General features: G+C 32.8%; 1 protein-coding gene across 1 annotated transcript in view; it reads right to left on the bottom strand.

Annotated features, from left to right (window-relative positions):
- The window catches only part of mTor (serine/threonine-protein kinase Tor), a 58387-nt gene that overhangs the window by 1933 nt on the left and 44269 nt on the right, over window positions 1-12185 (bottom strand). Inside the window, exons 43-53 of the mRNA XM_089241907.1 lie at window positions 11744-11840; window positions 10862-11083; window positions 10044-10226; window positions 8402-8536; window positions 7597-7771; window positions 6823-6958; window positions 6373-6520; window positions 6151-6273; window positions 3331-3413; window positions 2871-3018; window positions 2560-2695 (exon numbers count right to left, since the gene is read on the bottom strand). Of these exons, the coding sequence (XP_089098033.1) occupies window positions 2560-2695; window positions 2871-3018; window positions 3331-3413; window positions 6151-6273; window positions 6373-6520; window positions 6823-6958; window positions 7597-7771; window positions 8402-8536; window positions 10044-10226; window positions 10862-11083; window positions 11744-11840 (1586 nt within the window). The remainder of the gene's footprint in view (window positions 1-2559; window positions 2696-2870; window positions 3019-3330; window positions 3414-6150; window positions 6274-6372; window positions 6521-6822; window positions 6959-7596; window positions 7772-8401; window positions 8537-10043; window positions 10227-10861; window positions 11084-11743; window positions 11841-12185) is intronic.

The following is a 12185-nucleotide window of genomic DNA, read 5'->3' as shown; positions in this document are numbered from 1 at the left end:
AACGTGAAGATGGAAAAAAAATTTCGTATCAACTAGAAGGCTTATGGGACAAAAAGATTTCCCCAATTTTCCAGTGTATCTTTTTTTAATTTACAAACAAATTCTAATCAAAATTATTTATAAATTATTATTTTACAAAAATATACATTTTCACAGGGCCAGATCAATTTATATGAAGGTCCTAAGCATTTTGGTGCTCCTACCATTTGTCGCTTAGCCTTGGGGGTCTCATGACAATTTGATCTGTTTACAATTTTCGAGAGTAACTGTGTAAAGTGGTAAGCAGGTATTTTTAGGAAGGGGGATAAGTTTAGAAAAATAATTTTGCCCAGGGCCTATGATGCTATGGATCAGTAGTCTCAAGTGCCAGCAGGGAGGCATCATGAAAATTTGATCTGGTTATAATTTTGGAGAGAGGGAGTGAGTGCACAAGTTGGTAGGCAGGTATTTATAGCTAGGTTGGGGGGGGGGGGAGAGGGAAAATTTGTTTTAGCCTGGGGGCCTATGATGCTGTTGAAATGACTCTGGGCTCACTTTATGGAAATTGAGCGAAATCTCAATCCAAAAATTGAGCATTAATGTGAGCTCTTGTTTGCAATTAACTTAGTTTCTTTACTTTTGTGGCCCATCAGTGGCGCAACTAAAAAGGAAAATTTACTTTTTTTGCTTGGGGGAGGGGGGGAGCGGTCGGCATCTACTTTGGCACCCCTTCCTTGTAATTTTTAATGGAAAAATCGGTGCCCTCAGCGGGTCCGGAGCCAGCAGCACCACATCCTTTTACAGTTCCACACTCCCTCGGTTGTCAACTTTTTGATAAAGATCTTCAACTATATACAATAAAGTGCTCTTAAAATTTTAGTATGTTCTACTAGATGGTTGATGCTGGGGGAAAATATGTATTTTAAAAAATACAATTTCATCATTCTTTGTGGTGCCCCTTTTCTCTTGATGCCCCAAACATGTACTTATTTTGCTTAATGGTTAGTCCGGCTCCGAGTGTTCACCACACATAAAACTGCTTATATTGTTTTTAACACATACAGTAGAATAAGGTTAATTTAAATTTTTGGATGATTTCAAGTTTTCTGAACTTCTTTTGAGTTTTCTAATTTAATGTTGAAATTACCAATTTTTTTTTTCAAATGTTTGGATAATTATTTCAAAGTTTGCTGGAAGAAAGAATCAAGTTTTAGTGCAAGTGAATATGGGTGGTACGAGCAACTTTTTAAGCAATGCTAGACTTTGCTGCAACCAAGTTGTTCTACAATAAAAAAAACAAGTGAGAAAATTGTTTTTTCCGGTCTCAGGTTGTATTTACCTACATGAGCGGCTTGACCTACACTATTGTTTTGCGATTGGTCAGTTGATTCTATGGCTGGCAGCGTATTGAAAACAGTTGTTATGCTGGTAGAACCTGATTGGCCGAGAGATGTGGAGTTATCTGATTGACTGTTGTCGTCATTCTGTTGCTGGATCTTGAAGGGGAAGGTTCTTATTCTTCTGATTCTGGTTCTGTCCAGGATCTGCTCAATTTCAAAGTTTCTTCTCTTCTATTATGGCTGTTTTTGTCCTTGTATATTTCAATAGCCTCTCTGTCGATTCGTGGAAAGAAGTGGTCAACATTAGCTATTACCTGTGTTTTGCTGAACTGTACACTGTGGTTGTTGTTAAGCGTATGCTCTGCCACCGCTGACTTTCCTGTTTGGCCCATTCTGCAGCATCATTTGTGCTCTTTTATTTTCGTGGCCACAGATCTTTTTGTGGTTCCAATATATACCTGACCACAGGTGCACGGCATTCGTTCATCTCTCAAAGATCATTTTTAAGTGTTACAGTACTCCTTTAACACATTTGCTATTTAAATTAAATTATTTTGGTATATTTAAAAAGCATAACTTGTAAAAAGGTCTTTATACATTGTGTCTCAATATAATACGGGAAAAACTCTAGCGATCCAAAAATATCAAATTAAGAGAAATTTTTCTTAGGCACATTACCAGCATGAACATAAAATTCTCATGCTTGATAAATTTGGTTGAGCAGAATACATTCATGCACTCAGTAAAAAAAGTGGAAATATCACGTGTATATATATTGTTAAAGTTCCATTTTAAGTTCCTGGCACATTTAATCTTAAAAAAAAAAAAATCACAACAATAATCTAGCTGATTTCCTTGACTTAAAAATAAACATTGCTAAAAATATGGTCTTAACTGGTATCCACCTCAACAGAAAAGACTTTAATTTCAAATTCAATTTTCTAACCAATCACAATTCAAATATAAGCAAAAAAATTTTCAAAAATATTGTAATTTTTTATTTGAAATTTTCATTGTTCATATATTTTGCTTTCTCTTTCCAGTTTACATAATTTGTTTTTAGTTTTTCATATGTAAAAAATGGAACTTTAACAATGTTTTTTCACTACACTGCATATTACAGCTGCCTATGGCGCTGGTATTGGTGAGTTTCGACAAAAATTAAATTTTCATAATGTACATTTATATATATGTATATATATATATATATATAATTAAATTAGATGAATAAAATACCAACCATCCATCAGACGCCAATTCAAGAGGGGATCATAGACAAATGCCTCCAAAACTGCCATGAGACTGTCTTTGTTTTCTCTAAGGACTTTCATAACTTTCTGACAAGTCATCTTATATGTTCCTTCAATACCGGTCACCTGGAAGTAAATTGGAAAATGGAAGATGTGTATAACTGTGAACTGTAAAATTTTTAAATTTCCAAGAGTTTTTATTGTGAAATTGTCAATTATCCCTTTAACCACTCACTACATCAAAATTACAGAGGATTTTGTTTATTAACACAAATTCTAAAAAACAAAAAAAATTTCTTACCTCCATGGCATTAATAAGCATCCTAGTCAAGCGGAAAGGGATTTTTTCTGGGAACTTTTCCCTGGTCATGGCAACTTCGAAGCAGTCTCCAAAATCAATATGAAGGATTTTTCCGCTAAGTCTGTCTAACATAAGATTTGACGGATGCCTGTTGGAAAACAGAAAATGAAGTTTAAAAAAAAAATCACCTGGTACTGTTTTTTACTTTTCAGTGAAAAACTACCAGAAGATTTATCATTTAGAGGTAAAAACTGATAATAAACAGTCAAATGCAGAGCCGCAACTAGAAGAAAAATTCTTCCACCTCCTCCTGATATTGCTTAACAAACAAATAAAACAAATAAATAAAGGCAAAGGGTGAATTTAGCACTGCCCCTGGTCTTGCACTACACTCTGCAGTAATATTAACAATTAATTTATTATTTACAAAATGTTTATTTTAATATCTATCACACGTTACCTGTCTCCTAGACCAAGGACATATCCAACCATAGACATAACAGCTAAGGATCTAGTGTAATTTGTTCTGCGATCAAACCACACCTATAAGTATAAAAATATATATCTTGTCTCATTGATTGAAAATGTGAAATACGTTATTGAAATGAAAACATCGGATAAAAAAGAATGAGCTTGCATGCATTTCAGTTATCAGAACCTATTATTTGCCGTGTACCTATGACTTATCAGATCTGAAATGCATAGGAAAATTTATATTTTATGAGATTTTTTAAATCATAGCTTTTGCTGTCAGAGCAAAAATCAATTTATAATTTAAAAAATTACCAAAAGCTTCATGAGGTTTGAAATGAAATAAAAACATAAAAAATAAAAAAAAACCATTAGATGCAGAAAAAATTCCATAGGAAAAACGTTTGTCACGAAAAATTATTTGTGGCATTTTTTATTACATAATAAACCGAATAAATTTTTTCCCAACCCCATAAAATACTATATGTAATGATTATATATATATATATATATAATTGATTTTCTGCCTGTCTGGGTGTATGTTCTCTTTAGAGATCAACAATTTTAGACAACCGTCGCCAAATTTTGCATAAATACGAAACAGGTACCAGATTGAACAATAGGCTACTTTAAAAGTTCTTCAGAGCTGGGCAAAAAACTGTCAGGCAAACAATGGTTCCTAGGCCTCAACACTCCCTTTCAGAATGTTTACTTTGGTTAGCATGGTTCTCTAGCAATGCATTTCAGACATGTATATGCCTTTACAATGGTTTGTCACTTCTTTAATACTGTTAGTATTATGTATGATAGTTTATGCCTTTATAATGGTTTGAAACTTTTTCAATCGTCCCAGTAATTAAAGAAAACCTGAGCAGTGCCAGGTATTATAGCTAGTCTTGTATATGGGCCATTCTCACTAAATTGGACAAAAAAGTCAACCAAAAAAAGAAAGAAAAATTCTTGGGGACACTTCTTTAACTCAAGGATGACGTCACTCTCCGCTACCATACAAAGGTTTTAAAAACTGGCTGTTGCGAAGATATATTTTGGAAAGAGAGAAAATTCAGCGGCCCCTGCGGGGAATCGAACCCACGTCCTTTCACTTTCCGGGTGAACGCCCTAGACCACTAAACTACAGAGGCACAGAATCTCTCGATCTTTCCTTGGAGCTCTTGTACACTGAAAGGGACCGTACATGGACGGCCGGACCAGACTCAGGCCAAGCTCACAACTGCTGACGCTGCCACCAGATGGCGACTTACACAAGGATGATGTCACTCTCTGCTACCATACGATGGTTTTAACAACTGGCTGTTGTGAAGATATATTTAATATATCTTCGCAACAGCGAGTTTTTAAAACCTTCGCACTTCTTTAACTGCTAATAAATGAAATATAGTCAGAAATGAAGTTTGTTAAAAATTCATGATGAAAAAAAATTAATTTAAATTTAACCATGTTAAAAGAGATAAGCAAATCTGACAAAGAATTTTGCCTGTTTCAGCACTTAATTCGATATATTAATGCTGTACATGTCCCTCTATTGTCTCGCAACATGTTCCCTCTACTATGGTAGCTCATTTTCAACTTGGACAATTACTGCTACTCTGAACAATTTTTTTGTCAATTACATTTTTTATTTCTTTCTCGCTCCTTTTTTTGTCAATTTTATAGGGGGCAACAGATTTCTCATTTGTCCCTGTTTTACTACAGCATAAGATGCAACAAAGTCTTTAGATGAAACATTACTGAAGCAACCCAGAAATTCAGATTTTTTACTTCCCTTTATTTTTGATCAAACCTTCCTTCTGGTTACCTAATGCCAGGAAAGAAACATTTTTACATGTGTTGCAACACTGATCAAAAACTGAGCATGTTGAAAACATGTCCTTTTCAGAAATAATAGATGTCTCTGAACTGAAACATGTGGTAAAGTGAAAATAATTGTTAATTATATATCTCACAGAAAATAGCCAGAAGGAGGACTCTTTAGAAAAACACTAGCCTCTTTTTTCCCAAATAAACCTGGTTTGTGAATAAATTTATAATTCTGATTTAAAAGGAAGTTCAAGTGATAGCTACATTCTTCATAACCTTCTAAATACAAATTTGATAGGTGGCAACTAGTGTTGTAGGATTTGAGCTAATGTTTTTTAAATGTCACAAATGGCAAAAAAAGTTGGGAAAAATTTTCATTTGGCCATAAACTATTGATAAAAATATTTAAAATTATGAAAAAGATAAAATATGAAAGTATATTGGTCCTAAAAATATATATTATCAGAAAAAAGAATATATTTTTAAGATAGGCAGTTATCATTTTGAAATTTTAAAAATGCGTAGGAACAGCCAGGAGAACATTTCCTTAACAAATGACAATTTGTTCAAGGAAATCAAAAATATCTATTGATGAAAAAATTAAAAACAGAGTGGGGACTTTTCAGAAACTGGAATATAAATAGAAAGTGACGAAAGGAAAAGCTCTGTGTCAAATATATTTAATGTAAACTGCAGGGGACACAATTTAGGCCAATTTTGTGAGAATCACTCATATAACAATGTTGTTTTTGGTCTTCATAGTGTTGACTGAAATCTAAAGTGAATTCTACACACAACAATAACTCCTGTATAAAGATAAGTTTTCCCGTCTTGAAATTGTTATATCAACTTACCGCCTGTATATGTTTTAGAAATAATATTTTATTAATTTTATACTGAAGCTGAGCAATTTGCCATATTTTAGGACAATTTTTCATACTTAAACATGTTTGTCCAAAAAAAAAAAAAAAAAAATTTAAAAATTGCTCACTTCTGAACTTGGACTCTTTAGCCACAATAGTTTTGCTAAATCATCCCCGTTTGTGTTTTTCAGAGCATGCTCAAAGACCTCGACTTTTTGTATCAAAGTCAGATGATCATAATCAGGTGCCATCTGTAAAACAAAATAATGCAAATATGGATGAGTAAAAAAAAATCCAATAGTCATAAAAATATCATATAACATATACGATCTACATGAAGAACATCATACCCTCAACATTATGCGATGCTCTATGTTTAAGAGAATCTTTTTCTTCTCTCTGTAATCCCTGATCAATGCATGCAAGGTATCACAATGGGGAACCCAACCAATGAGCCCACTGTTAGTAGACAATGGTATCACAGAGTAGCGCTGAATTCTGAAAATTAGACACAGTAAAAAATTTATCACAGCACATGATGAAAATTATTTGAAACAAGTAAATTTTAAATATACTAAGGAAAAGTTTAAAAAGATTAAACAAACTTTGTAGTTGCACAAATATATTACAATTGCAGAACCCTACTAATCCATACTAATTTAGATTGGGACTTATTTTGAGATTAGCAAAAAATTAGATTAACTAGCCATCTGGCATGGCTAAACCATGATTATATTTTAAAATAAATATTTACACAATCATATAAATAGAGCAACCTTAAAAAAAATATTTGTTTTTACGTTATGTTTCTACGAGATGTCTCAGGATCATTTATAAGTAAAGTATTGACTAATCCAAACAGCTGCATGACTCTTTCATCTTGCCGTAAATCTTCGTGGCCTTTTAGCAGAAACATGAAATCTTTTCCATTACTACCTGAAAAATTCAATTTTGAATAAACATTTAATAGAGCATACAAAGGTTTTAACAACTGGCTGTTGCAAAAATAAATTTTTTGGAAAGAAAGAAAATTCAATTGCCTTTGCGGGGAATCGAACCCACATCCTTTCACTTTACGGGCAAATGCCCTGGATCACTAAACTACGAAGGCAACAAATTTCTTATCTCTGGCCAAGCTCACAATTGCTGACCAGCCGTGCCTGGTCAGCAGTTGTGAGCTAGGCCCATGTCAGGTCCAGCCATCCATGTTTAGTCCCTTTTAGTGCACATGATTTCCAAGGAAAGATTGAGAAATTCATTGCCTTTGTAGTCTAGTGGTCTAGGGTGTTCACCCGGAAAATGAAAGGATGTAGGTTCAATTCCCCCTGAAAGGCAGTTGAATTTTCTCTCTTTCTAAAAAAATAATCTTTGCAACAGCCAGTTGTTAAAAAACTTTGTATGGATAGCAGAGAATGATGTCATCCTTTCATTTAATAAATCATCAAAATTTAAAAGAATAATATCATTCAATCTAAATTTTTTGGAATGAAAATACCATCACAAAGCAGGATAGTGTTAAGCATTACAAATTGCAACAGAGAGAAATTAAAAAAAAAAAACAAAAGAAATCTCACCTCTAATGGTAAGTTTTCTGGGACGCTGTTTGCTTGTTATGACTTGAAGGGAGCTTTCTACTTTTGATATGTATATTATTTCTTGATTTGGATTATAGGTTCCAGGAACAGCAAGTTCTAAATCGTGACACATTAAAAGCTTCGGAGAAACATACTGCAGTTCAAGTGATGTCAACTACAGAATTTAAAAAAAAAAAAAATTAACAAAAAATCCCTACTATTTAATGATTTGAAAGAAAAACAATTTCCATAATCAGGTTCGGAACTTTTTCACAGCAATGTTTCATTCAGCATCAACAATACAGTAACCCTGTTTTTTGCTTGGGCTGGGCGTACTAATTATTATACAGTATTATATGATATTTCTTGTTATATATTACATTAAAAAAATTTATAAAACAAAAAAAAAAGACTATTATATAGTGGAAACTGTATTAAAAATATTTAGATTTTACTATTAATAAGTTAACACATAAGACTTTTTTATAGCTTAATTATGGCCTTGATCATATTCTATTCTCATGTTTTTACAAAAGAACTAGCCCCCCCCCCCACTAAAAAAAAAAAAAACTATCATAACAATTACTTCTGAATTTTCATAGCAAAAAACTGAAACAAATTCTATAGTCTGAAATCACATGCTGAATAATATATATATAGATATATATTTGCAAAAGTCTTTTTTAAGAAGTAAAATGAGGAATAGTATAATGAATACCATGAAAACTGCAGTGAAATATAGTTTTTCTACAGTGAAAAATATTTCATAGTTTTTTACACATATTAATACAGAAAAAAAACTAACTTGTGGTAACTGTTTGGCAACTCTTCTGAAAACTTGATAATATACATCCCAGGCCTGAGTCAGATCTTTAACATTATTTGATCTCTGATATTTTCTACACCATTCTAGAGCTTCAGAAAGTTCCCGTCCATATGCCTGTTGAAAGTATTTATTTATAAGCTAAGTTTCATACATCAAATTTTTAGGAAAAAAATGAACCAAAACGCAATACGATTTCTACATGTTATTGAGTTTTCAGGACTCTCACTCAAAAAATTAGAAAAAGTAGGAAAAGGCAGGACTAAAAAGTAAGATGGGAGGGCGCTTCCCCCCCCCCCCAAGACAACATAATCATAGCATAACAAACAAAAAATCCTAATTTTTTTTTTTTAAAGCATTATTTCAGTATCCTATAAGATTGACTTAAGTCAAAGCCAAATGACAGAAATGACTTGGGTACAAAAACAATTTTTGGCCAAAACAGAGCACTAGTAACCCCAGATAATTCTTTTCTGTGTTCTCACAATATAAATTATATTTTTTTAGAGTCTTCCACAGTCGAATCTGTCAACTCTCTTCAGCACACAGCAAATTATGAAGGCATGTAAGATTTTTAAGAATGACACTCCTTTGAGACCACTTTCAAAAAAGCAGTGAAAAATATGTAAATTACAAGCAATGATGTAAATAAGTCAAGGTGAACCAGATGGTTGGTTTTACTGCATTGTCTATCGCTTTTAAAAAGGATTTGTTTAAATTTTAGTGGTCCATGCCAGTGTAATCATTTTTGATAAATGAAGCACTTTTATTTCTAGCTCTTTACTTGAGCATTGTAAATATTGTTTGTGCCTCTGCATGCCCTAAAAATACAGAGGAAAATTGAATGCTATTAGGTATCATCAGTCACAAAACCTAGAATAGGTCTATGTATCCAACTGCTTTGTAATGCAAACTGTTGTTTCACCTATACACAAAATGTGCACCATCATTTTGAATGATGACTGCTAGTTACTGTCCAAGACCATGAAAAGTAAATACAAAATTATTTTTTCCATCCAGACAGCAGTTTTTAATGACTACTCTACTTGTTGAACCCTCAAACTAAACAAATGAAAAATTAATAAACAAAATGGTCTGCATACACCCTCTAAATAACTTTGAAAATGATAAAATTTCTGCTTTGGCAGAATCAATAATTGCAATCTACAACATTTGTACTATTTGGTAATATATCGATGATTCCCTGCTCAATTAAAACTAATTACACAAAGTTTGTAGATATGATTTGGTGAAAAAATAAGGCAAAAACTAGAAAGTAGGACAAAACCGAGAAAGTAGGGCAAAAGTAGGAGTGGAAGCCCTGAGTTTTTAATCAGTTTACAAAGCTGATTTTTTTTTTGTTACTAAATAAATTTATTATAACAGAAAAGTTCTAATATAACTTTTATGCTAAATAATGATAATGAATTTTTTTTATACAGGTAAAAAAAAAAGATAAAAAATTCCCAAATTCCTCTTTACGGCTTGATATTCTCTTTCTCTGTACTTGGCTACTTCACATCTCCTGATAAACTTAATTTTTTCAGCAAAAGCACTATACAAACACTAACTATACTAACAAATTCCAACAAATTTTAGAATGGAAAACCTTAAAAAAACTCACTTGAACGAAGGAGGATTCCTTCATAGTTTGCGGCCCTCTTTCCATCATTGCGTGTAGTGGCTCCAAAGCATTAAACATACCTTTCACATTTCGTTCCCCAAAGTATAGACGAGAAGCTTCTTCTAAGCCTTCGTGCCACAATTCATGCCACAAAATGGCAACACGTATCAACTCTTCACTAACCTGGAAAAAAAAATTTAATTTAATTTTTTTTTTCATAGAAGCATAAGCATGACCTGAATATACTGTTCCTATTCAAAAAAAAAAAAAAAATTCTAAACATATATATTGCACATGCAGTAGAACATTTTATAATGGCCACTTTTTAATCCCATGGCATAGAGCTTTGATGTGTTTCATTACATTTTTACAGACACTTCCCGTTAGAGGATGTAATTTTCTGTATTTCCAATAGTGTCTATAATAAAGAGGTTCCACTGCATGTTTGTTTAAAAATTATATGTTTACATACTTTTTATATTATTCAGGGCTGGACAAATCTCAGGCGCCAAATTGCAATGGCAATTAAAAAACTGGTATTGGTGGCAAAACTGGTTTATCGCCTAAAATTTTCTTTGTGTAGCTACTAAATCGTAGGCTGAGAGCAAGCAGCCCAAAATGTTTGGAATTTATAGCAGCATATCTGCCAACATGAAAGAGGGTGACTATGCCCTGAAAAGTCAAAAGAAGCATTTTTCCTAGACACCTTTTCGTTAAGTAAACATTTTTTTGGCACCAAGATTTTTTTGCAATTTGTCCAGCCCTGATATTATAATAAAAATACTTTCTCTTTCATACAAAAAAATATATATATTCACCATTTTTGCTTGCTCAACCAACTTTCGACTGTGTTCGTTCATACTTTCCAGAATTTTATTAGCAGCATTGTGCCTGGAAGGAGTTGTTGATTTTGATGCCACTGTGAGAGGATAAATAAGAGCCTGAGGATGATGTTTCCCAATGTCAATGAGTAAGTGGTGAATAGCTTCTCCAACAAGTTGACGATTTGTGTCTATTCTGGCTATGAGTTGAGGAATCACCTGAAGGTGAAATAAATAGGAATTCATGTTAAATTCTGTTTCAGAAAATTATTATTTTAACATTAACCAACAAAAGTCCGTTTTTTTAGAAATTTTTAAATGTTGGAGCTGTAATAGATGCCGTGTGACTCAACACGGTTAATTCCAGAGTTTAATTTTAGCAGCTGCACAGCATTTTCTAACCAATGTTGGTGTCTTCTGCAGTTTTTTAACCTCTAAGTGGTGCACTGACAAGATACCTTGCCTTCTTGAAAGTATCTTAGTATTGATAAGTTCAAATATTTTATATATAAAGAATTTCTCAATGGAACTTTTTTTATATCCCTTAGTTTGCACCTGCCAAAAGTTGCAGGGAAGCCTACTCAATTGAAAGGGTATAGCATTTTGGGGGGGGGGGGGGAGGTTTAGTAATTTTTCTATGCCGCTTAAAGGGTTAACTTTGATGCAAAAATGTGAAAGTCTTTTCACTTATGAAAAATAAGCTGAAATTTCTTCAGAAATTATGATATTAAACATAACAAGGATTCATTTAAAAATTAGTGAAGTTTGTCTGTTAGATATTTTCAATAAATAAACTCTCCAATAAACATGAAAGTAAGTATTGGTTAATAGAAATAGATGTTTATCATCAGTTGACAATAGTAATTAAGTCATCCGAACCTGTAGCCAGGTTTCTACAGATACAGTCTGTAATCCTTCGACAATGGCCTCATTTACTTCTTGAAAATGCCCATAGTCAAACCATAAAGTCAACAATCTATAGAAAGAAATCATGATAATCTAAATAGTGGTAATGCCAAAATTAGCAGTGACTGTATAGACTTCAAGTTACTATAATTGATATATGATTTCATGGCCATTAATTGATAGAGAGTTTCTTAGATCAAAGGGCTGTTGTTAGCATGTGGTCAAAAAAAAAGTTCGCTTCTCTTCACAACATTTCTCTAAGGCTAGTGGTTGGCATCAGCAGACGGTGTCATTAGATGTTAAGGTGACAGAAGTTTCATTAACTAATGCAGAAATGCAACTTAGGCACTTCACTTGTACAGATGACAGCCCTTTGTTCCCAAGAAATTCTTTTTTTTTTCAAGTAACATAATTT

The sequence above is a fragment of the Pholcus phalangioides genome, unplaced genomic scaffold (assembly GCF_987345545.1).
Source record: "Pholcus phalangioides strain wild (caught in Gottingen) unplaced genomic scaffold, Ppha-v1.0 ptg000014l_1, whole genome shotgun sequence".
Classification (NCBI taxonomy): domain Eukaryota; kingdom Metazoa; phylum Arthropoda; class Arachnida; order Araneae; family Pholcidae; genus Pholcus; species Pholcus phalangioides.
Note: the sequence above shows the minus strand (reverse complement) of the source record. Positions and strands in the feature narration are given on the sequence as shown.